Source organism: Babylonia areolata, chromosome 5 (genome assembly GCF_041734735.1).
Source record: "Babylonia areolata isolate BAREFJ2019XMU chromosome 5, ASM4173473v1, whole genome shotgun sequence".
Taxonomy (NCBI): domain Eukaryota; kingdom Metazoa; phylum Mollusca; class Gastropoda; order Neogastropoda; family Buccinidae; genus Babylonia; species Babylonia areolata.
Genome location: NC_134880.1, coordinates 55,868,011 through 55,895,139, shown reverse-complemented (window position 1 = coordinate 55,895,139; position 27,129 = coordinate 55,868,011). Strand labels below are relative to the sequence as shown.

The 27,129-nt window shown below is 39.4% G+C and overlaps 1 protein-coding gene across 5 annotated transcripts in view; it reads left to right on the top strand.

Annotated features, from left to right (window-relative positions):
- Window positions 1-27,129, top strand: part of LOC143282194 (band 4.1-like protein 4) — a 76,302-nt gene that overhangs the window by 654 nt on the left and 48,519 nt on the right. For all 5 annotated transcript variants that reach the window (XR_013055219.1, XR_013055220.1, XM_076587779.1 and 2 more), the window contains exons 2-10: window positions 5,730-5,834; window positions 6,890-6,932; window positions 10,348-10,429; window positions 14,035-14,132; window positions 16,201-16,321; window positions 18,062-18,149; window positions 19,062-19,150; window positions 20,209-20,272; window positions 25,507-25,598. Coding sequence is in view for 3 of the 5 variants with exons in the window: in XM_076587779.1 (XP_076443894.1) it covers window positions 5,730-5,834; window positions 6,890-6,932; window positions 10,348-10,429; window positions 14,035-14,132; window positions 16,201-16,321; window positions 18,062-18,149; window positions 19,062-19,150; window positions 20,209-20,272; window positions 25,507-25,598 (782 nt within the window). In the remaining 2 variants the exon portion in view is untranslated. The remainder of the gene's footprint in view (window positions 1-5,729; window positions 5,835-6,889; window positions 6,933-10,347; window positions 10,430-14,034; window positions 14,133-16,200; window positions 16,322-18,061; window positions 18,150-19,061; window positions 19,151-20,208; window positions 20,273-25,506; window positions 25,599-27,129) is intronic.

Below are 27,129 nucleotides of genomic sequence, written 5' to 3'. Positions count from 1 at the left end.
GTTACAGCTTCATTCATTTCTGTGCCTCAGGCTGAGTTGCATGTGTTGTTTTTTTTCAATTTTGTTTTATTAGTTAATGAAGTTAATCCTCAACTACTGCAGTAAACTTTTTTCTTTCAATAATAAGCTTGGATATATATGTGTGAGTGTCACCCATGTGTAACTCATCAACTAGTGTGTATGTTTCCTCACAGGTTGAAACCATGTACGGATCTTTATTTCTGTGGGCAGTGATAGTGATTTGACAAGTCATCATTCTCACACAGTGACAGAGAGAGAGAGAGAGACTGTGCACACACACACACACACACACACACACACACACACACACACACACACACACTTACATGTATGCATACAGACTACAGTCCCACAGAAACTGACAGAGAGAGTGAGAGAGAGCATGCACACACATGTATATATAGTACATCATGTATGCATACACACAACAGGCCCGTAATACATGCTGGATAAGTGGATGTTTTTAACTTTTTGCATACAGTAAAAATAATAAAAATAGAATAGTAATTACAATTATGATATATAGTAATTACTTTTCACATAATTGTATATTTGCTGATGTTGCAGATTTACACTCTGAAATTCACCAAGTGTATCATTATTTCTTAACATACAAGATGTATAGCAGGTCTTGTGAATCATGAGATGAAGGTAGCTACAGAGATGGGAAGGAGGAGATTTGTTTATTGATACATTTGGCATTGAGTTCTAATCCTGTAGTCTTTTCTGTGTGAGACAGTGAACAAATTAATGGAGATGTTGCAAGTAATACAAGACAGGTGTGATGTGCTCTGTCAGATCTTTTCTTTCTGAGGACAAGTTGGGCAGCAGAGTTGTTTGTATTGGGGGGTTGGGGAGGGGAGCAGAGTTTTGTATGCTGAAGGGATTGAATAGATGAAGCAGGCAAACCAGATAGGAGAGAGTTAAAATAGTCTCAAAGTGAGAAAGAATGAGAGAAACGATGAGTTAACTTATGAAGTTAAGTCAGTGCACAGATAATTAGTTCCAATTGGAACTGGTGTGCCATAATTGACAGTAACAGGTCTGACTGCATCCCCAAGTGTGTTGTCAAAGACAACACAGAGGTTCTTGACCGAGTTGGAAAGACTCAAAGAGGGATGGATGAATACCAAGTTTGAACATTGATTGAGATTATGTCATGGAAGATAGTTTTTGTGTGGTTCATATATGACTATTGCTTCACTTCTGTTTAACTTACTAAAAATAATCCAGTTGTGATTGTCCATGAAGCAGTCAGATTTTTTTTGCAAGAGAATGGACAGATTTTCAGGGGTATTGGTTTTCGTAAGAATTATGACTGATCTTGTGGTGGTTGATAATTTTAGTACCTCAGGGAGCAGTGTTTGGTGGAAAGAGCTTGGGGCCTAAAACAGATCCTTGTTGGACTCTGTATTCAGTTTTACTGGTTTCAAACCGACAGTTGTTAAATTTGACAGACTGGAATCGGTTGGTGTTATTTGATTTTGACATTTCAGAGCAGTGCCTTTGATACCAAATATATATATAATATATATATATATATATATATATATATATATATATATATATAATTAAAACAGGAACTTTAAAAGGATTGAATGGTCTATTGTGTTGAGAAGAGTGAGAAGGGATTTTTTCCTGAGGTGGACACTAATACTATTGTAGATTATTCAGGATGTGAACAGTACTCATGTGAGTCATATTGTATCAGCTTGACATTGTCATCTTCACTGTACTGTCACTGTATTAATTATTATTTTTAATGTAGTAAGATATTAGAAATAAAGTGTGCACAAGTTTGCAGTTTGAGAAAAAAACAACTTTGCAATGCAACTTTCCCTATAGATACTTAAATACTTGTTTAGAAATGTTTTTGTAGGCGGAACTGGAAATAAAACTAAAAGATAATGTGCAAACTCATACTTTGGTGGTACATTGTCTCTGTTGTATACTGTGCATAGCATTTTCTATTTTTGTACAGTTTGCACTTGAAGAATTACCATGAAAAGAAGATAATGTACAACTAACAAAGTCATAATTTAGGGCTATCAGTATATTATACAGTACAAGTGCTGGTGTAGAAATGGAAGTAGAAGTAAGAGTCAGAGATAATGAACTGGTATTACTCTGTAAGTAAAATTGGAAGATTATGTGCAGTTGAGCAAATAACTACTTTGTGGTTGTACTTCTACTCTAGAGACTTAATAAATTCTGCAAGTGTTGCTACTACTACTAGTGAGTAACACTGTTCTTTTTGTTCACTGCTAATCCCTTGTTGTTCTACCAATGTTACAAATCTCCAGCTGATTAGAACACAGTTGAAGTAAAATTGAAAGAAGGCTAGTATAATTACAAGTTTGTAAATGTATTGAATTATTTAACTTTAAAATAGAATATGAACATTTAACATTCACAGTTACTGTCACCATTTGATCTTGTAGAACTTAGACATTTTTTTTAATTGTACAGAACTTTGTATTTCAAGTATCAGTATCAGTAGCTCAAGGAGGCGTAACTGTGTTCGGACAAATCCATATACACTACACCACATCTGCCAAGCAGATGCCTGACCAGCAGCGTAACCCAACAAAAAAAAATTAAAAAAAAAAAAAAATATATATATATATATATATATAATAAAATAATAAAAAGAAAATAAATGAAAATAAATAAATAGAATAAAATAAAATAATAAAATAGAATAAAATAAAATGACAAAACAAAACAAAACAAAACAAACAATAAATTAAAAAATGAATAAAATAAAAATAAGTAAATAAATAAATAGATAATAGATGAATACATAAATAAGAACTACTGCTACTACTACTACTATTTATAAGGCGTAAAAACTTGATGAAGTCAACTGTAAGCATACAAAAAAAAAGAAAAAGAAAAAAAAAAGATAATAGAATAATATTACATAAATAAAAATAAATACATAACTAAAATAAAATAAAATTAAATAAATAAATAAATAAGACAACGATGATGATAAATAAGCAAATAAATGTAAAACATACAGATGCACATTCACACATACACACTCATATATATACATAACAGATATGAAACAAATATGCAGTTTCACAGATATGAAAGCACAGTCAAATACACATAAACATACATGAGCCCCAACACACACACACACACACACACACACACACACACACACACATTACCCTGCAACCCCCCTAGCCCCCCTCCTCCGCACACTTATTTTTAAGCTGCGTATTGCAGCTTCCACGGCACACACACACACACTTACACACACACATACACACACAGAGAGGCACACTTACTCGTACAAGCACACAGACATACGCCCATATCCTCCCCCCAAACCCCACACACATATATATATATATACAAATATATATATATGCACACTCACACATTCCAATATTTCGTTGCTCCCACAGTATAGGCATGCATACACACACATACCTCATCCTCTAACCCCTTTGGTGACTGAGCCAACTGTGTATATGATGATGTCCTCTTCTTTACTGTTTTCTTCTATGAGTAGCTTCACTTCTAGATCAGTTTTGCCCTCCGACCATTCCCGACAGTGTCTTCCTAGAGTGGGTGAAATGCCAGTGTTGAATAGATGATTGAGGTTTTCAGGGTTTTTCTCCCATTCTTTTGTTTCTTTCAGGTCTTTTAGTTGGCATACTATCTGGATTGTGTCTTCTGCTTGCCCCATCCATAATCTTCCTCGTCCTAGACAGCTGCCTTTTGGTTCTTTGACAGTGTTATGCAGTGGATTTTGAGGGTTTTCTAATGCTCTGAAGTAGGTCTTAACCTGTTCTAACTTGTTTCTTACCTGCACTGAAGGAAGGTCAAGCAGGTATTGCATGGTTTCCGTGGGCGTGTCTTTTGTTGTTCCAAGGATCAGCCTCATTACAAACCATTGACAATGATACTACCAATGTTGTGATGATACTACCATTCATACTGACAACACTGAAGTAAATTGGATAAAGTATCTTAAACTTTGTATATATGAGAGTATTGGTCAATCTGATTTATTTGCATTTGTATTTCTTTTTATCACAATAGATTTCTCTGTGTGAAATTCAGGATGCTCTCCCCAGGGAGAGTGTGTTGCTATACTACAGCACCACCATTTCTTTTTGTATTTTTTCCTGCGTGCAGTTTTATTTGTTTTTCCTATCAAAGTGGATTTTTCTACAGAATTTTGCCAGGAACAACCTTTTTGTTGCCGTGGGTTCTTTTACGTGTGCTAAGTGCATGCTGCACACAGGTCCTCAGTTTATTGTCTCATCCAAATGACTAACGTCCAGACCACCACTCAAGGTCTAGTAGAGGGAGAGAAAATATCGGCGGCTGTGCCGTGATTCGAACCAGCACGCTCAGATTCTCTCGCTTCCTAGGCAGACACATTACCTCTAGGCCATCACTCCACACAATAAATGAGTATTCACATGAAAAACGCAAACAAAATGTTTAAACAATATTGCTACTACTAGACTTAAGTTCTAAATTTTCCTGTCTAATCTTATGGCACCATGTCACCATTATGTCACCATTTTATTTTCTTCAGCAGGTATAATCAGACAATGAGCATTCTATTTCCATCTGTATTTTGTTTGTTTTCCTTTTATATGTCATTCTGTATAGGTGGAAATGGACTTTTAATACATAAAATACATAAAAATTATTATCTTCACTTTGAAAGGCCTGAATAGTTATCTGCATTCAAAATAATTTAGGGAAAAGTCCAGATTTAGAATCCACATTCATTTTCCTTCAGAAAAATGTTTTGTTTACCTTCATTCTGTACCTCCTATAGTGTTTGTGTGAGAATTATAAAAAGATTTTTTAGTTCCCCTGAACCCTTGAATTGAGTTGAAATTCCCCAGCAAGGGGAGACACTTTTCTTATTCTAAAAAAAACAAAACAAAAAAACTGAATGGGTTTGAGACCTGATGAACATGACTTATGCAGATTACACAAGACAATTACATTTTATTTCAGGTTAAAGGTACATGGCATGATAATATTTTGTATGATGATGGTGTGTGTGCAAAGGCAGTCATACAGATATTAGAATCCTCAAACACAAGGTTGTGTGATGTGGAATCTGCAAATCATGTGTGATTTTAACTCTCTCTCTCTCTCTCTGTCTCTCTCTCTCTGAGTCTGTCTGTCTGTCTGTCTGTCTCTCTCTCTCTCTCTCTCTCTCTCTCTCTCTCTCTCTCTCTCTCTCTCTCTGAGTCTTTCTCTCTCTCTCTCTCTCTCTGAGTCTTTCTCTCTCTCTCTCTCTCTCTCTCTCTCTCTCTCTCTCTCTCTCACACACACACACACACACACACACACACACACACACACAAACATTGATGCGTGTACACAAACAAAATATATAATGTTCATAGACCCAAATACATGCATGTGTGTACTTGCACATGACAAAATTCACAGTTGAGATCTGAAGGAAATGCCTTGCAAAATACTCTTTTTCATTTGATTTATGAAGTTTGTGAACCAGGCTTGTTACATTGTTAGAAAAATAATCATGTTCAGAAGTTAAGTAACACTTAAACTTTATGTTGAATATTCTTTTTTTTTTTTACTTAAAATTATGTCATTCACCTACAGTCCTGCCATTAATTTAGTTATATTGCAAAAGAAATACAAGTAAAAGTAATGAATTTTCAATCAAAATTGGTGCATGTGCTGTACAGAGTAACTGGAAAGGCAGTGCACTACAGGATAGGGTATGTGAGCTGCTGAATCTGCATGAGAAAGATTACTTTGGGCTGCGCTTCATTGACTCCACTGGACAAACTGTAAGTAGGCCTGTCTCTGTTTGTTATTTTTTGTTGTTGGTGGTGGTGGTGGTGTTTTTTGCGAATTCCCAAACCCATACTGTATACACAGTATACCAAGATTCTGTGTGTGTGTGTGTGTGTGTGTGTGTGTGTACTGGCTCTTGATGATTCTAACACATTGAATCTGTAATTGTAAAAGTTTTCAGAAGGTTGAAGATAGTGAGCTTACAGCAGAAGGACAGTAGTTTCAAGATATAGACCTGCAGATGAATTGGTACTTTTTTTGGTCTGCTTGCCTGACAGGGTATATAACGCAGTCAGGTCTGGTCTTTCCTCAGTATTGACTTGAATGGCTGTCTGAAGCTTGTTCCTGTTACTTTTTGATTAGTCATTGCATATATATATATGTATTATGTATCTCTGCCAGCTACTGACCAACTTGGTCTTGTATCTTTTGGTTATGTGACTTAATCTTACTGTCACTAGTGTCAACCATTCTGTCTCTTTCTCTCTGTCTCTGTCTCTCTCTGTCTCTGTCTCTGTCTCTCTCTCTCTCATGCACACACACACGCACACACACGCACACACAGGTTTATGCATTGTGCGATCAAATATTTTGTTTCATAGATTGATTTAATTTCTAGATGTCCAGTCTGGTTAGTGACTGAATGAGAGTAATATAATATTCTAAAACTTTTTTGCACTTAACAACATTGATATGAGGATATATATACTATATATATGTAATACTCTGTTGATTCATAAGATTTTATGGACTTAATTATATCCACCAAGTTTTCCAGCAAGGATGATGTAATCATTTCTGGTATACTGCCATACTCGTCACATGGAATGATGTGTATGCTTCTAAAGACAAAAAGATGAATATGACATAATTTTTAGATGTCTTGCTATTAATATATGGATAATCAGATTTATAATTATATTCACAATCACATACAGTTTAGTCACCTGTTGATAAAAAAAAAAAAAAAATCAGCTTGTGTTTTCATCTCAGAAAGTAATGAATTTAGTTCTCTCTATATGAAAATCTGTTTCTTTTTTTTTTCCAGCACTGGTTGGACAGAAGTAAATCTTTATCTTCCCAGTTCAAAGGTAACTGACTGCTTGGAGTTGTGAAGGCGTGTATACATGGCATGAGACATTAAGAGGGTTTTAGACTGATGTATTGTTGGTCTGTGCTTGTCACTTCTGATTTCTATGGGCTTTATATGAATCTGAATGTTAACGCGGGTATTCATAGTTGTTCTCACTGTCTCAGTCTGGAATGTGTGTAAGTGTGCCACTGTGTGTTGGTGTCTGTGTGTAAAGGAGTGGGATAGAGACTAGCTGTCTTTGTGCATGTGGGAAGGACTGAGGGTGTGTGTGTGTGAAAGTGACTGGCTGATTGTGCCTCTTCGTGTGAGTGTGTGGGTGTGGGTGTGGTTGACTCTGTGTATGTGAAATAGAGAGAGAAAGAACGAGAAAGAGAGAGAGAGAATGTGTGTGTGTGTGTGTGTGTGTGAGATAGAGAGAGAAAGAACGAGAGAGAGATAGGGATACGGATACGGATATTTTATTCAATATAGGCCATGGCCCCTCATGAAGGGGTGGTGTAAACAAACATTACAGAGGTAATATATTCAGATATATAACATAACACAGTTGTAACCTGAAAATGAGAAAAACAGTCATTATCTGCATTTAGTCTTATTCACACATAATAACAAAAAAGCGGAAAACTAGCACACACTCAACTGCATATTGTATTTCTAATCTTTAAGGCTTTATATAAGTAAATTGCTAGCTGTTTATTAACGTGTTCCTTAGTGGATGACATAAGCAAATACAGTCTGAACAAGGAGGGTTGCCTATGAAATTTTGAAGGTATCAGCTGATTTCTAAGATCACTTAACACAGGACAACAAAGTACAAAGTGGAGTTCACTCTCCGTCACACTTTTACATAAAGAGAGAGAGAGAGAGAGAGAGAGAGAGAATGTGTGTGTGTGTGTGTGTGTGTCACTGGATGACTCTCTGTGTGTTTCACTGTGTGTGTGGTGAGTGAGTGAGTGTCAGTGTGTGATATGGATTAAGTGTAACTCAAAACTGCCAGTTGAAAGAGAACTGTCTGATATGGCCAATGCTGGAAAACTGTCTGAATTATGTTTGCATTGTTGTAAGACTGTTAGAGACAGACTGCAAGAGGGATTTTGAAAGGAAGAGATTTTGTTGTTGCCCGTGATTCTATGAACACTGTAACAATGCATGAAAAACAAAACAAATGAAGAGAGCTGGAAATATATCAACAACTAACACATTGATTTGTAACTATTGACACGTTTGGGTGCCCGCAGGCTTGTGGTTGGTTTCTAAATTGTCACACTCACAGTCTGTCCCTCAGCTCTTCCCTCTCTTTTTCTCTGTCATCATGCATTTTTGTACTTATGTATAGATGTACATAAACTCAGACACACACACACACACACACACACACACACACACACACACACACACACACACACACACACACAGAGTCTGCTCTCAACATTGTCCCCTCCCCCAAACTCCTCCCACCCCCACCCCCCTATACACACAAACATGCACATCCACCCCCAACACCACCACCTCCACACACCACACTCTCTCTCTCTCTCCCCAATTTTTTCCTCTTTATTTCTCTCTCTCCTCCATCTCTCTCCCCCCCTCTCTTGGTCACAGATGCTTACATGGTGGCTCATAATGGCATGTATACATATATATCACAATCAAACTTGACAGTACATCCATCCGTCTTTCCAGGTCAATCAGGAACCTCGGTGTTGTCCTTGACAATACACTGTCCATGCAAAAATTTATCAGTCAGACATGTCAGTCCTGCTACTGTCAACTGCAGCGCATCATTTCCATCCTGAAATATCTGTCCACTGATGCAACATCTAGATTTGTCATTTCTCTCATTCTCTCTTGCCTTGACTACTGTAACTCTCTATTGTCTGGTTTGCCTGCTTCATCCATTCAGTCCATTCAGCACATACAAAACTCTGCTGCCCGACTCGTCCTCAGAAAGAAAAGATCTGAGCACATCATTCCTCTTTTGCAATATCTCCACTGGCTCCCTGTCGCACTCCAAATAAAGTACAAGATCAGCACTCTATGTTATAGATGTATTCACAAAACTGCCCCTTCCTATCTCTGCGGCTGCCTTCACCTCTACACTCCATCTCGCTCACTACGATCCGCTTTGGATCCACTCTGTTTATGCATACCCAGATTCAAACACTCGACTGTTGGCCGCCGTTCTTTTTCTGTCTCTGGACCTTGCAATTGGAATGAACTTCCTCTTTCGCTTCGTCAAGTCTCCACACTCAGCTCTTTCAAGTCTGGCCTTAAAACCCACCTCTTCCCAAGATAGCCTCCCTTGCCTGCCTCTTCCTTGTCTTTAGTTTCTCCAGTTTTAGAGTTATGCATGCGTGTAAATGACTGGTGTGAAAGCGCTTTGATTTGTCTCTGCACAAGATTCAGCGCTATATAAATACCATTATTATTATCATTATATATATATATATATATATATATATATATATATATATATATATATATACATTTTCATATATATATATATATATATATATATATATATAAACAAAGAAATATATATATATAGTAATATTAGTATCATGTGTATACTTTAATGATGAAACTTTGTGATACTTTGTGTGAATGTTTGATTTTTGAAAATTTACTACAATATTATTAGCATTACTATTAGTTTGTGGTAATATATGGCATGCAGATTCAGATAAAAGTTGTTTTACCAATCATTAAAGAAAAATATAAAGATTTCATTGCCTCAAATCTATCTTGTACTTGCACACATTCTTTTTTTTTTTTTTTTTTTTTTCAATTATGACAGTTTACATAAGCTCTGCTTTTGAAATTAGTCTCAAAAACATAAATTTATTTATTGTATGTCATTGTTTTTATTGTCAGGAACTGTACGTTGAGACTGGTATTTAACTTTGTCTTTATGTCTTTATATACTTTTTTTTTTTTTTAATAGTTTTTATTTCTTAAGTTTTATTTTCAAAGCATAGTATTCTCAAGAAGAAACCATAGTCAATGCTTTTCTTCTGTTTGTGTGTATATATGTGTGTGCGTGCGCATACATGGATTTGTACATGTATGTGTGTGTGTGACTTTGTGTGTGCGTGTGTATGTGCATGCATGTGTGTCACTGTGTGTGTGTGGGTCTGTCTGTCTGTGCACATGTTTGTGTACATGTATGTGTATGTGTGTCTCTTTGTTTTGCATGATCTGTGTGTGTAAAAGTTGTGCATGACATGCATGTCACATTGCATATGAGTGAGCTTATGTGCTTGTGTGTTTGTGTGCATGTGCACACACTGTGTCTTACTGATAATCATTACATGCATGCACATGTGCATGGAGACATATGAATTAAAGTAATTAAAAAGTTATTCCTTGTTGCCTTAGTAAAACAAACATGAGCTGCTGTGCTTTATGATCAGCTTGCCAGGCGCCCCTCAGACTGTACTTTGGTGTCAAGTTCTATGCCGCAGACCCATGTAAGCTGCGGGAAGAAATCACCAGGTACGTCCTTTTATCTGTGACATTGGCATGAAAGAGGGCAGTGGAAGTATGTATAATTATGAAGTGATTATATATACAAAAAATTACAAGTATTACATCACTGCTTCAAAGCCACAATGAAAGAAACAGACAAATATATACCGGTATACATGATTTACTCTTAGCTACACAAGTTTAAGGAATACTACAAAATATTAGAATAAACCCATTTTTGTGAATGCAACAGTTCTGTACTTATATTTTTTTATTGTCATGTGTGTGTATTAAAGAGTAAAATGCATCATAATGATTAGCGTTCTCACGATGAGCGACATGTTTTCACAAACACATGAGCAAACAGTGTAACCTGCATCGCTGCTTCTAGAACACACACGCACGCTCACACACAGAGGTCTGAATTTTGAAGAAGAAGAAAAGCATTTTATCTTTCTGTCATGCTGTCACTGCCGTATTTGGCATCCTCAGTCATACACAGTTCATGTATGAATTTCTTCAGCACCATAGTGGATAGTCTATAGCTTTCCTTTTCTCTTTCCAGTCTAGTCAAGACTCAAGACTGGTTTGTTGTCTTTATATAAGTTAGGAAATTCACTGTTTGACATGTGAAAAAACAAACAAAACCCCCGCAAAATACAAACACCCCACCTCCCCATGTGCCCTCTGCACAGGCTGTCAGCACTTCTTAGGAGTGGTTACATGGTGTATGTTTACACACTGTGGGTGGGTAAATCGGTGCCACTATCAATGTCATGCTTCAGGCGGGAGTGTTTGCTTTGGCCTAGCCAGGCACTGGAAAGTAGAGAGAGCACTAAGTCGTGTTAGTGTTGGCCAGTTAAGTCAACTTTTCTGCTCCACCGAAGCAATTGTACCTGCCTGTGGGGATAAAGTTATCCTAACACAGGTTGAGCGGCACCTGTAGGGTTTCTTCTTGTCTGCTTTTTACATTGTCTTTCAGCTGCATATCTGTTTTGTTTTTGTTTCTGGGCTTGGGGATGGGTGGGTGGAGGGTAGTGGATGGGTGTGGGATGTTGGTATGAGAAGTGGTTTAAGGCTGCTTAGGTGTTCGAGGAGTGCACTGAATTCTGGAGCATTGGATTGAGGGCCTGTTGTAGCAGAGTGTTAGTGAGTAATGGGAGTTGGGAGGGTTGTGTGAGGTATGCAAAGGTCTGGTGGAATGATTTGTGAGTGTGTATGTCCGTGTGTTTAGAAAAGAATAAGCATGTGTGTGCGTGTGTGCGAGCGAGTGTGTGTATGTGTTTGGAAAAGAATAAACCTCTGTGTGTGTGTGTGTGTGTGTGTGTGTGTGTATGTATGTAGAAAAGAACAAACCTCTGTGTGTGTGTGTGTGTGTGTGTGTGTGTGTGTGTGTGTTTATGTGTAGAATTACTAGAAAAGAATAAACCTGTGTGTGTGTGTGTGTGTGTGTGTGTGTGTGTAGAAAAGAACAAACCTCTGTGTGTATGTGTGTGTGTGTTACTGTGTTTATATGTGTGTTATGTGTGTACGATTTCAAAACAGAATAAACATGTGTTTGCGCCTGTGCATGTGTGGATCTGTGGTTGAATGCATGTACTGATGTAGTTGAACAACAATTTCTCTCAAACACTGATCTGCTATCAGTCCAGTTTGGACAGATGGCTGCAGCTTTCTGAACAGACACATGTATACAGACACACAAATCATTGTTTGACCTTGGCTTAAGTTCGCAAAGTCAAGAACTCTATTTTTACCATTCTCATTTATTCATTTCTCAGGTACCTCTAAACTGACAACAGAAGTAATTAGTGAAATTCAGTCAACTTACAAATGCACTGCTAAAACTAGTAAAAGTGATATTCTAGGCTTAGACAGCCCGACTGACAATGAGTCAAGGTCACTGCAGCCGTATAATAACAAGCACATCGTCCAGGTTGCAGCCGTATAATAACAAGCACATCCTCCAGGTGGATGTTTAAGGGATCTCTTCAGCATCTCTTGACCAGTTTTGATTCAGTTAACGCTTTTTGATAGAAAAATCAGAAGTCATTCTTTTGACTTTCAGGTTCATGTTAGCAGAACATCACAAATAGCAAATTCTGTGTGTGTGTGTGGTTTTAGGTGCTGCTGTATTATGTGCACTATGTGAATGGCATTGATCTCAAACCTCTCATCCCAAGTACCCCACATGCAGCCACACCCAGGTTTGTCAGCCACATATTCAGTGCCAGCAGTCCACAGGCCCAGGGAAATAATGTTTTAAGGGTGCCAGAAGGCCGTATACCAAAGGAGATCCTGCACAGTCACAGAGTCATTTGGTGGTGTTCAGTTGTGCCTGTTCTGATTAACTTACTCAGGACATCACCTTCCCCTGAGCTCACCTTCCCCTTCCCCGCCCAGGCATCTGCTTGGCAGATGTGGTGTAGCGTATATGGATTTGACCGAACGCAGTGATGCCTCCTTGACCTACTGATACTGATACTGATTTGCCACAGAGCCAGAGTGATTGTTGCCTCGTGATTGGAGACCACCAACACATCCTTCCAGTGACAGTAATAAAGTTTGAATTGCATGTTTGCATGTTTATCTTATTTAGCACACCTGAACAGAAGTATTTGTGTTTCCTTCAAGGTCACACAGCGTCACTCATACAAAAAGCTTCAAGGTAAAAAAACTTAACAAGTAATGATGTTTGAAGGAAATTCTTTTTATCTTCAAGTAGTTGTTTTTAGCTTCAAGGTCACAGATTGAAAAACAACAACAACAACAACAACAACAACAACAACAACAACAAAAAACACACCTTCAAAGTCAAAAAACATTGCAGATTTAAAAAAAGGTTGTTTAAAAAAGGAAAACAAAAAAACATGTGGACCCATATTTTAGCACTAAAACAATGAGTAAGACAGGTCTTACTATGTTTTAAACTATACCATGAGGCCGCTGAACAGTCATGGTCCACTTCTTGCATGCCTGTGCTGAGAGAAGAAAGGAAGGAGACAGAGGAGAGGGGAAGAGAAAGAAGTAGAGGAGGTGAAGTGGTTTGTGTGGGAAATGGGGAGAAAGGGTCAGGGAAAGAAAAGACAGTGCATATGAAAAAATGCTAATCATTGCTTTGTGAAACATCGGTTGAATGTGGACGGAACCCGTGGTATTGTCACACTTGGGTCTGGATTACTGTCATTAGTGCAGCAGTAGGAGGGTTCTTTCTGTCTGAGAGGCTGAAGAACCAGGTGAGGTTCAGAAAACTGTGTGTTGGTGATGTGTTCTAAAGTTTTAACTCTCTCCATATGAACGGCGAAAGAGATGACGTTAACAGCGTTTCACCCCAATTACCATCATCAAAATATTGCAAGCGGAAGGCTCTTATACTGAAGAGGTGAATGTTGACAAAGAATACCACAGTTCTGACGACGGAAGCTGAAGGTTGGGTCATTCAGACACCCACTGGACATCCAAGGGGTCTGTGTAGAAGAGAAGAGAGGACTGGCCGTACTGAGTGAGTTAAGCTTTGAACTGGCTTAATGAATGGAAATTTTTAACACATATGCATGTGCATATACACATTTGCTCAAACGCACACACACACAGATAACATGGAGATGATTTATGTTCTTTTCTGTCACCAGGTACCTTTTCTTCCTGCAAGTGAAGCAAGACATCCTTCAAGGGAGGTTACCTGTCACTTTTGATGAAGCTGCGGAGTTATGTGCTTATGCTGTACAGTGTAAGTCACTTTTAGTATGTGTGGCATTGAAAAGAACTGTGCACCAAGGTTGAATATATGTATATATATATATTTTTTTTTACAGTGACATTTTATTCCATGTCACATTGGAATTCAACATAAAAATTAAGCAATTGACAGTATTGTGGCAATATCAGTTCAGTTGCCCCATGGCGGTTGCCGTTGGGGCGCTACAGATGACCTGTCAACCAGTCCTCTCCATCCATCCCTGTCTTTCGCACATTTGACCGCCTCGCCCAGCTTCAATCCTGTCCATTCTGTGATGTTGTATTCCCATCTCTTCTTCTGTCTTCCTCTCTTCCTTCCTCCTCTGACTGTTCCCTGGAGCACTGTCTTGGCAAGCCCCTCTCCTCTTGTTACGTGGCCAAACCATTTTAATTTGCGCCTCTTGATGGTGGTGAGAAGATCTTCATAGGGACCAATGGCTTGCCTTATTCTGTTTTTGACTTCCTCATTGGTTATGTGGTCTTTGTAAGAGATGCCAAGCAGTCTTCTGAAGCATCTCATTTCTGAGGCCTGAATCCTCTTCTCTAATTCTGCTGTAATATATAAATCACATTTAGAACTGCTTTTCAAGATTTTACCCCATTCTATTATTGATTTTTATTCCTTCTCTCATTCATCTGTTACAAATTTCCTGGAACGTATGCTTGCTATTGCATGTGTGAAGCAATGCAACTTTGATTTGAATGTACAGCATTGGAGAAGGTAATCTGGGCCTCTGTAGAGTTATGGTGGAAGAGTTCCAGGGACTCCCTAGATTTTTTAACTGATCAGAAGTCCTGGACTGGTAAAGTCCCCCACTTGACACGAGCCTCTCAGTATGTATCGTCATGAATTTATCTCCTTTCTCTTCCATTATATGTATGTATTTTCTAGTCTGCGTATCTGTGCTTTTTGTTTGATTCTTTCAGCCTGCAGTACTGTGATTTTCACTTGTTTTGGTTGCAACAGGTAGGAGATACTTGAAAATTATGGCCTGTAGAGTGTGTGAGGAGTTTTGTATTTCTTTTTTATCACAACAGATTTCTCTGTGTGAAATTCGGGCTGCTCTCCCCAGGAAGAGCGCGTCGCTACACTACAGCGCCACCTATTTTTTTTGGTATTTTTCCTGTGAATCAGATTTTTCTACAGAATTTTGCCAGGAACAACCCTTTTGTTGCCGTGGGTTCTTTTACGTGCGCTAAGTGCATGCTGCACACAGGACCTCAGTTTATCGTCTCATCCGAATGACTAGCATCCAGACCACCACTCAAGATCTAGTGGAGGGGGAGAAAATATTGGCGGCTGAGCTGTGAATCGAACTAGCGCGCTCAGATTCTCTCGCTTCCTAGGCGGACGTGTTACCTCTAGGCCATCACTCCACATTGGTGCTGTGACAGAATTGGTCAAGGCGTCTGATCCTGTGATCAAGGCCTCATTTTGACATTGTGCTGTGGACTTGGGAAGGGCTTTTAACTCCTATATTCTTCATGAGTACCCGACTTCAGATTGGTAAGGTTACTATGGTGGAGTGTGATGGGCGGGTCCAGCCTTCCTTTGCCAAGGCCTGGACACAGTGGATGTGATGAATTCACTGCCCCAATGACCATGAAAAGTGATGGGGTCTTTAACCAGTTTTGGTGTGTGAAGATATTTCTGTTATGTGAATTTCACTCCTGGAGGGATAATTTACATGTGTTAATGAAGAAGGGGGTTAATCACGTTTATGTAGGAGTGTGTGTGTGTGTGTTTCACTGTGGACAGATAAAGTTCAATTGAAAAAAAAAAAAATGCTGTTGAATTTCTGCCAGGTCACACATGTGCACACTTGTAGAGTCTTATTGATACACAAGCCCACACACTTACACACGCACACACAAATACTGGTGAAATAGTGTGCGCACACACATGCACGCACTCACGTACACATGCACAGAGAGGGAGACGTATGGTCATGTGAGATAATGCTTGCATTCTTCCCAGAAAAAATATATATTGATCAAGACAATATTCTCCATTCCCCATAATCAGCAGCTGGTATTGTTCACTGTCTGTGGGTTAACAGCTGAGTTAGGTGACTTTGACCCCCGCCAGCACACAGAGGGCTATGTGTCTGAATTCTGCTTCATCCCCAACCAGACGGAGGAGCTGGAGTGGCGTATTGCTGCCCTGCATCGCAGAATGGGGTGAGGTTCATGATGAGGAGGACTGTGCATTGCAGACATGTATAGAAATGATAGAACGCTTCAGTGTGTGAATGAGTGTGTTTGTCACTGTGTGCTTGTGGTGTGTGCATGATAAAGATGATGTTAAGGGCTGTACATTTCAGACACAGATGGTGGAAGGCATTTTATGTGTGAATGTTTATGTGTCTGTGGTGTCTGTGTGTGTGATGTTTGTGTTTGGTGTGCGTATGGCAAGAGATGATGATACGGACTGCGCAGTGCGGGCATGAAAGTGATAGAAGTCATTTTATTTGTGGATGTTTGTGTATGTGTGTTTGTTTGAGTGTGTGGTGTTTGTGTGCGTGGTGATTGTATGATAGAGCCGATGATAAGGTTTGTGTATTGTTTTATGGAGACCAGTGGGGTGAATAGTAGGATTGATGTTTGATCCAGTCAGGTAGTTATCTCTGTGTGTGTCAGAGAAAGTCCGATTGCAGTGACTTTCATTTGAAGATTGATTGGTGTTAACCTTTAAGCATTGATGAGTGGCTTCTGCAATTTCAGTCTGAGACAGTGAGATGTTTTAAAAAAAAAACAAAAAAACAACCACCTGATAATGGGTGACAGTTCCACAGAATGCAGACTGTAAATGTTGGAGTTGTTTTTTTCTTTTCATCATGTTGTTTTGTAGGACATGCTACATTTGTTTTGAGTGTAAGCACATGAAAATTTCTCTGTATGTGTACATTTCTAAGCATGGATGTATGTAGCCTGATAAAAGAGCAGTATGTATTTGTATAGAATGCATAACTTGGATGATAAATTATCCGATAACTAGTACAGGAGTGTAAAAACAAGAAATTAATTATCCAGTCCAAGGTTGCATGCGTAGTGGAGCTGGACCCACCTGTTGATGACATGGCGCTGCCCCATCCGGCTGCCTAGGTCCATGAAAGTTTGCATAATAGACCCAGAGTTGGGCCATAGCCAGCAGCCCACACACATTTGTCCTAAAAGCCAGGATTCATGTATTTGACACAAACTGTGGTACGGTGGGGGGTGGAGAGGGAAGGATGGTATCTATAAAGATTATTTCATGTGCTTGTGTACGCATATACACTTGCACACACACACACACACTCACCCATACACACACACACACCCATACACACACACCCATTCAGTTTCAGTTTCAAGGATGTGTCAAGAGTGTGCAGAACAATCCATATACTATACACCTCATCTGCTGTTTAAAAAAAAAAAAAAAAAAAGGCAGCAGTTGTCTGACCCACCACACTGATCAGGCCTTGAGAGCCTATCCTAGGTTTGTGTAAAACATTAACCTGAAAACGAAACAAGATGATACGACAAGTTAAACAAAGAGGTGAATATATCAAAATATCATGAAGAGAAAGTTACGTCAGAGACAAATGATTCAAATAAAAATAGGAAAGAAATGGGGTCAGTAAACTGGAACACACCCAAATGTGCATGTACTGATACAAGCAGGTGAAATGCACACAGACACACAAACACTCAGAATCTCTTGTGAAGAATCGGTTGAGGAGTTCAGTCACTTGGCCAGGACTGCTGGGAAAACATGGTTTACGCAGCCAGAGAAATCACGGTTCTAAACAGAGCGATGACCAGTACATGAAATATCTTTTCACCAATGAAAAGTGGCCCTAAAGTTGCTGGATTTGCACTCAAAAACACAGTGTGTGTGGTGATAGCGGTTTAACAGTGTTTCATGTTACACAGGGGGCTGGTACCTATGATGGCTGAGTACCGCTACCTGGACAAAGTGAAATGGCTGGATATGTATGGGGTGGATCTCCACCCTGTGTTGGTGAGTTAGTGGTGAAAAGTGTGTGTGTGTGTAATATGTGTTTGTATATGTGCATGGTGCTTGCATGGGTGTGCATGCATGTTCCAGAGAATCTTATATGTGTATGAGCGAGTGAACTGTGAGACATGCAGTTGAGACTTGTTTCACATTACCACATGCACTGACATGATCAAAATAAATAGAACACAAGACAAACAACAGATGAAGATCAGAAACTAGCGGGAGACATCCATTATTTGGAACAACTATTTAAATAGGTTTTGGTTATTTTTAGGGTTCAGGAGAAATTCATTATTTGGAACAACTATTTAGATAGGTTTTGGTTATTTTTAGGGTAGTACTTTTTTTGTGTGTGTTGCATATCTTCAGATAGAGAATTTCATAGAGTTGGTGCACATTGTGGAAAAGGTACGGTATGTTATTGATGAATGTACAAATTGTGAGTATCGGTGCTGTCTAACTGCAGTGAGGACAGACTGATAGGAAAAGAGCTAGAGAACTATACTGTGCACCGTAGAGCCTTTCTTCTGAAGTTTTGTTTATGAAGATCATAACATGACTCAACCGGAGACTTGTAATAAATACTAAAAAGAGGAGAGATATTCTATCAAGTTGCGAATTTGTGTTGATTTGTATGCAGGTATGTTTTCTCCTGTTGGAATATTCCTTCTTCTCATGAAGAATTGTTTCATCATTCAGTAATCTTCCTATTCGTTTTTCCTTTAACATTGTACATGTTGCTTATGTTTGATTTGATTTGCTTTGACAGATTGTGTATTATTTTGATAAACTGTATATGATATTTTGGCGTACAGGCATTGTGTTATGTACTTTTTTGTTGTTGTTGTTGATTCACAATGGTATGCTATTTATTGATAGTTTTCCATGTCTTTCCTTTTTGTTTTATCCTAGGGAGAAGGCGATGTGGAGTATTTTTTGGGTTTGACACCAACTGGTATTGTGGTCTACAAAAACAAGAACAAAGTAGGCAACTATTTCTGGTGAGTTGATGTTTGATCTTGCAGAATATCTGTCATGTTTGTGACAAAGCGGAATGATGAAAATTAAAACAGAATATTTTTACATATCATATTTTCTTGTTTTATAATTGTTTTTTTAAAGATGGCAAGAAAATATGCATTTAAGATTTTGTTTGTTCTTAAATGTAATTGCTACATCATTCTTGAACTCGAGGTCCTCATGTATGTCATGCTTTAGTTGTGTTGTCCTGTTGATTTGTAGATATTCAGAATGTGCAGTGTTTGTAGCTATTCAGAATGTGCAGTGTGTGTAGATATTCAGAATGTGCAGTGTGTGTAGATATTCAGAATGTGCAGTGTTTGTAGCTATTCAGAATGTGCAGTGTGTGTAGATATTCAGAATGTGCAGTGTTTGTAGCTATTCAGAATGTGCAGTGTTTGTAGCTATTCAGAATGTGCAGTGTGTGTAGCTATTCAGAATGTGCAGTGTTTGTAGCTATTCAGAATGTGCAGTGTGTGTAGCTATTCAGAATGTGCAGTGTTTGTGGATATTCAGAATGTGCAGTGTGTGTAGATATTCAGAATGTGCAGTGTGTGTAGATATTCAGAATGTGCAGTGTGTGTAGATATTCAGAATGTGCAGTAGATATTCAGAATGTGCAGTGTTTGTAGATATTCAGAATGTCAGAATGTGCAGTGTTTGTAGATATTCAGAATGTCAGAATGTGCAGTGCTTGTAGATATTCAGAATGTGCAGTGTTTGTAGATATTCAGAATGTGCAGTGTGTGTAGATATTCAGAATGTGCAGTGTTTGTAGATATTCAGAATGTGCAGTGTTCTTATTTGTGGACAGGCATAAGCAGGATTCAGAAAGTAAGCTTCTCGTGAGGTTGATTTCAGTGTCTTGAACCAGCACACACTTCTGTCTTTCCTGTCAGCTGTTCACATCCTCCGACATTCATTGTGAATATTCAGTGTGTGTGCATGTCTTCATTACATGTTCTGTTCTGTTTCTTGTATCATGTGTGACTGTTGTGTGTTTTTTGTTTTCCATCCATGGCTTCCTGACTGAAACCAGGCCTCGGATCATCAAGGTGATTTTCAAGGGGAAGATTTTCCACGTAAGGGTGAAAGACAAAAATGTGAGTACCCTGACATTGTCTTCTCCAGAGTCCGTGAGGGTGTGGGTTCGAATCCCGCTCTCGCCCTTTCTCCTAAGTTTGACTGGAAAATCAAACTGAGCGTCTAGTCTTTCGGATGAGACGATAAACCGAGGTCCCGTGTGCAGCACGCACTTGGCGCACTGAAAAAGAACCCATGGCAACGAGAGTGTTGTCCTCTGGCGAAATTACGTAAAATGAAATCCACTTTCATAGGTACACAAATATGTAAGCATGCACTCGAGGCCTGACTAAGCGCGTTGGGTTATGCTGCTGGTCAGGCATCTGCTCAACAGATGTGGTGTAGCGTGTATGGATTTGTCCGAACGCAGTGACGCCTCCTTGAGAAAGTGAAACTGAAACTGAAACTGTCTTCTCCAGACTTCTCTGTTGTCTACTGTAGTCTTGGTTGTCACATTCCACAAAACTGGGAATGATGCCTTGGGACTGAGAACACTTCCAGGATGCACGTTCTCTCTTCTCTGTTGAAAATGCCGTATCTAACCTTAGGAATTGGGTGCTTGCACCTTGGGCAGACTTTGGTGTGTTTGTGTGTGAGAGAGTTTGTGTATGTGTTTAAAAAAAAAAAAAAAAAAGTTAAGATTATAATTAGTTGCGTTTGTTTTGTGTGTTTTTTCTCTGAATTTTGACAGTCAGGAATTTTTGGCTCTTTTTTGAGTGTGCAATTGGGTTTGGTGTCCCTCTGCTTGTCCCCCTCCTGCCATGGCAGTTGTTACTACTTCCATGCTGCTCATCCCAAATCCCCCCCCCCACACAGCAACATACTGGTTCAACTGCTGCCGCCCCAGCACTGGCAGTCTGCTGGAGACTCCATGCTAGGTTGCCAGGAGGCCACACAACAGGGGAGACCCTGCACGACTGCTGAGTCACTGGTGGGTGTTCAGTAGCACCTGTGTTTGATTCAACATGTGAAGGACACCCCACCACCTCAGCTCCCAGTTGACCACAGTGATCACTTAGTTGTGGAATCAGACAGAATGATCCATCTCCTTGGAGCTGAGACTGTGGCTACACCATCCCTACAACAGTGCCCATGATGATGATGATGATGATGATGATGACGATGATGATATGGATACTTATAGAACGCCAATCCTCGGTTGGAGACCAAGCTCAAAATGCTTTACAAAACATGGATATCGATACTTATATAGTGCCTATCCTCAGTCGGAGACCAAGCTCTAAATGCTTTACAAACACGGAGTTATTTGCACAACAGGCTGCCTACCTGGGTAGAGCCAACTGACAGCTGCTGTTAGGCACTCATCATTCGTTTCCTATGTCATTCAGTCAGGTTTCAGTCATGTACACATACATACATGCACACATGTAACATTTTATGTGTATGACGGTTTTGTTTATTTACCCTGCCAAGTAGGTAACCATACTCCATTTTCGGGGTGTGCATGCTGAGTATGTTCTTGTTTCCATAAGCTACCGAACACCGACATGGATTACATGATCTTTAATGTATGTATCTCATCTTCTGTGTGTATATATACATGAAGGTGGTTCAGGCACTGGCAGATCTGCACATTTGTTGACCTTTGAGATCAGAAAACTCCCCACCCTTTACCCTCCAGGTGCTATTACCAAGATTCAAACCCCGGACCTTCTGATAGAAAGTCCAACACTTCAACCACTTAGCTGTCTGCCAATACTGGAGACTTTGGCACAGACTGATCACAGACATGGAAGTGAATGACAATGAACACACAGATCATGGTGGGAGCACAGTATGAATGGCCACAAAACAGGGGACGGTTTGCACATTATCAGAGCAGATGACTAAAATATGCCATGTTCATTTCGCCACAATCTCTCAGGTCTTCTTCATTTTTCTTCTTCTCCCCCTCCTCCTCTTCTTTCTCTTCTTCCTCCTCCTCTTCTTTCTCTTCTTCCTCCTCCTCATTTTCATCATCATCATCTTCTCCCCCTCCTCCTCTTCTTTCTCTTCTCCCCCTCCTCCTCTTCTTTCTCTTCTTCCTCCTCATTTTCATCATCATCTTCTCCCCCTCCTCCTCTTCTTTCTCTTCTCCCCCTCCTCCTCTTCTTTCTCTTCTTCTTCCTCCTCATTTTCATCATCATCATCTTCTCCCCCTCCTCCTCTTCCCTCTCTTCTCCCCCTCCTCCTCTTCCCTCTCTTCTCCCCCCCTCCTCTTCTTTCTCTTCTCCCCCTCCTCTTCTTTCTCTTCTCCCCCCCCTCCTCTTCTTTCTCTTCCCCCCCTCCTCTTCTTTCTCTTCTTCCTCCTCCTCATTTTCATCATCATCATCTTCTCCCCCTCCTCCTCTTCTTTCTCTTCTCCCCCTCCTCCTCTTCTTTCTCTTCTTCCTCCTCATTTTCATCATCATCTTCTCCCCCTCCTCCTCTTCTTTCTCTTCTCCCCCTCCTCCTCTTCTTTCTCTTCTTCTTCCTCCTCATTTTCATCATCATCATCATCTTCTCCCCCTCCTCCTCTTCCCTCTCTTCTCCCCCTCCTCCTCTTCCCTCTCTTCTCCCCCTCCTCCTCTTCTTTCTCTTCTTCCTCCTCCTCCTCTTCTTTCTCTTCTTCATCCTCCTCATTTTCATCATCATCATCTTCTCCCCTCCTCCTCTTCTTTCTCTTCTCCCTCCTCCTCATTTTCATCATCATCATCTTCTGCCCCTCCTCCTCTTCCCTCTCTTCTCCCCCTCCTCCTCTTCTTTCTTTTCTTCCTCCTCCTCATTTTCATCATCATCATCTTCTCCCCCTCCTCCTCTTCTTTCTCTTCTCCCCCTCCTCCTCTTCTTTCTTTTCTTCCTCCTCATTTTCATCATCATCTTCTCCCCCCCCTCCTCTTCTTTCTCTTCTTCCTCCTCCTCATTTTCATCATCATCATCTTCTCACCTTCTCCTTTTTTGTTCTTGTTCGTCTTTTTCTCTTCTTTCGTCATTGTTGTCTTCTTCTTATCTTCTTTTTCTTTCTTTCTCCTCCTCCTCCTCATTCTTGTTCTGAAGCTTAATTTTTCCCTGTATGCTGTGATAGAAATTCATGACATGTGATATGAAAATTGAGCTTGGCATTCACCTTATTATGTGATGTTACCTGTTTGTGAATAAGCTTGATGCTGTGTTTGTTCTCTGATGTTTGTGCTTAGTCTTTGTTACACAAAAACTTGGCAGCTCTTTGCTGTTGTGTTTGTTCTGTGGCTGATTCAGAAATGAGATGGTTTCTGTTAATGTGTGGAAATACCAAATCATTTAGACATTAAGGTGTGTGAAACTCACAGAGAGAGAGAAAGGACAACAACAAAACTCAGAGAAGGAGAAAATGCATGACCTGTTACTTATTGAAAGAACTTCTTTTGTACTTGTTGGCTGCACGTTTACTCCTCCGTAAGTATGATAGTCAGTTGTGTTTGACTATGACCATCAGAGCAGCAGAAGAGGTCACTGCTGTCCTGACTATCTGGGCTAGAATTTGATTATGGTGGAGAGTGTCTTGCCCAAGTTACATCCCCAGTGTCTTGGCCAAGAGGGTTTTAGGACAGTTGGGTGTTGGGATGGTTCCCAAAGGTCAACTAGCCCCCAAGGCTGCAGCACTAAGAGCCAGCACAGTTTTGCCTCCTAGTTTGAGAGTCATAGTCCTTCACAAAAGACTAAGCTATAAATGATTTCCCATTACTCATCTGTACAAATGCACATACATTACTGATTTTACCCCACCTTGTAAGCAGCTTACTCAGTTTTGGAGATGTGCATACTGGGTATGTTCTTGTTTCCATAATGCACTAAACACTGACATGGTTTACAGGATCTTTGATCTTCTGCATGTGTGTACACATGAAAAGGGTCTAGCAAGGGTGCACATACAGGTATGTTGACCTGAGAGATTGGAAACGTTCCTCCCATAACTTGCTGGGCGCCATTTCCAGGATTTGAACTAGAATTTTATGTGAGGGAGTAATCAAAGCTGGTGCTGAAAGATAAAAAGAAGAAAGAAAACCAGTCAAATGAAATTTTTATTTGCTGAGACTAAATTATCTGTCTTTACTCACTCTGGACTCCGGACGAATAGTTTTAATGATAATAATAATAATAAATGAAATAATGTACATTTATGTAGCACCCTTTCTCTTAAGAGCTCAGGGCACTTTACATAAAAGAAGAATATTACAAGTTGCATAAAACATTCATGACCACTCTTTCTCATAAAATCCTCCCCCCCAACCCCCCCCCCCCCCCCCCCACACACACACACACACACACTCCCCACTCCCCACTCTCCCTTTCCCACTCTGCATACATCCAAATTGAGCTGACATGGTTTTTTCCCTTGCTTTCCCCTGCAAATGACCCATTTGTTACAGTTGCTGGTGACTTTCTTCACTGCAGATACTTTATTCAATGTCTTCATCATCCTCATCGATGTTGAAACCTTCAGTTTGAAGCATTTCAATCACTTCAGCAGCAGTAAAAAGCTGCTGGCGTGATCTGCTTTGCTCCAGAAATGTCCACTTGTATCGCTTGCGATGCCATTTTCAGTACATATGCAGATTAGCTTGTCATGTGGGGTACCAAGGTCAACGGCTGGCCAGCGAGTGTTTAGTTAAGGAACCTTATGAAGAAACTTTCCATTCGAACCTTGACATGTTCGCAATGTCCGGTGTAGCTGTGATTTTTATGCTACCCCATGAGAAAAATGTGGAAAAAATTTTAATTGCCAAAACCGCTATAGCGTTCCGTCATCCAGAATGCTATAGCGTTCCATCGTCCGGAGTGAGTTTGTAATAACTATTATCAAAAGTCAGGGAAAATGTACATCAGTGGGAAAAAAACCCACTCTATACTTTCTATCAAAGTTTATATTATATTCAGAAAAAGTCATGGAAAAAAGGATGATTAATCAGATATGTTACACAGAGGTCTAATTTTGTTTGGGCCTCTTTATCTCTCAGACATGAAACGTTTTCCAGATCTCATTTCTGAACAGAAATGTCATGCTTTGATTTGTGCTGAACTGTGAAGAAAACTGTTAAGATTTCTTGTCAAGTTTCCTTTGTGATTGTGATGTTGTGCTTGTTTTGTGAAAAGCCTGAAATTTCTTGTGACATTCATCATGTGCTTGAAAAAAAAAGAAAAAAAAAAGGAAGAAATGATTTGTGTTGGAAATGTTGATTTCAAAGATGTGGCTGCTGGTAAATGTTCATTCTGTGGCATGCTTTCTGTTCCGAAGAATGAAGAGCATGTATACGCCTTTGTGCTGCCCCGAAAGACTGCCTGCAAGCACTTGTGGAAATGTTGTGTGGCGCACCATGCATTCTTTAGGTATTTTGTCTGCATGTCTCGTCCTTTACTGCATGTCGGGGAAAGAGGGGGGCGGGGGAGGGGGGGGGAGTGTAAGGGTAGTTGAGGGTGGGTTGTTATGGGAATAAAGTGTGGTGGTGGTGGTGGTGGGAATATTGAGGTGATAACTGTAAGGTGAACTTAGTGAACAAAGGTTATTTTGGTTTGGAAACATTCTGTCGGTGTCTGTGTTAGTGCATCAGTCATGATCTGTGTGTGTCTGTCTGTTTCTTTCCTTTCTGTGTCTTTATCTCTGACTCTTTCATTCTGTCTCTCTTCCTCTCTGTTTATTTGTTTGTTTATCTTTCTGTTTCATTTCTAATTCTATCTTAAAATGCTTTTAGAATAAAACTGACATATTCTACGGTAATGTCCAAGGAGAAAAATCAAAGTTTTGATGTTTTATTATTTGTACATTGACAGTGTAACTGAAAGTGACTGTGACTTGACCAAAAGAAAGGAATTAGAGAGGTCATTACTGGACTTTAGATAGATGTCCCGTTGTCTATTTACAAAATGAATGGTATAATCCAAACAGCTTATTTTCCATAATTCACTCAGGATTCTAAATTTTTTATCCTTATTTGATATTTTATATAATGCAGTATTATGAACAAAAACAAAACAAAAAAAACACCTCTCCGTTTCATGATGTACTGATGATCAGTAAGTCATGGTTGAAATTAAGCTGCTGACAATAACTGTTTGATAAAAGTCTATCACTTGAAAGTTGATAAAAAGGAATGGCTTTAGGGCAACAAACAATGTATGAACATATATGCAGATAATGCTCCTGCTATTCTCTTGTGTGCATTATGATTTTAGGTATGATATGCTGACATATATGACATACTCAGCTTAGTTACATTTTCTTTTCTTTTGTTTGTTTGATTGTGTTTTCTTTCTTTTTAGTCATTTGAATGGGAACTGTTCATTATATAAATGACCAGAGCGCATGAGAATAGTTATGTCTGTTGTAGCTTGTTGGAAATGAAAATGCTTTGGTATAGATTTGTAAAATGTGTTGGAGAGAAAGAGAGAGAGTATGCATATTTGTACATGTGTGCATGCTTAAACTTGAAGGCTGTCTTTTTCCACTTTGGCAACTGATTTTGATACTTAAGACATGTAGTATGTACATTTTCTTGAAGAGAGTGAGGAATGTTTAACTGGGCATTATTAGCTTATACATTACTTCAGAATAGTGTGTATGATAATCAGGTAGAGCCCTGATCTTTGCAACATCATTCCAGTTTTGTTATTTGCAAGCATCAAGACACAAATGTTGATTGTGGTTGCTGTTTGAAGTGTGTATGTATGCTGTGGTGTGTGTAACTAGTGTTTCTTATGGGTGAATTATTTATTTTGCACCAAGTAATTTGCAGTAACTTTTACACCATATTTAAAGCTTTTGGCTTGCCTCCATCAGTAGAGCAGCCTTTGGATTGTTCATTTTCTGGTCTCATTTATGGCTGTGGGTCCTCTGCTGTGAACTGCCATGCTTTGGATATAT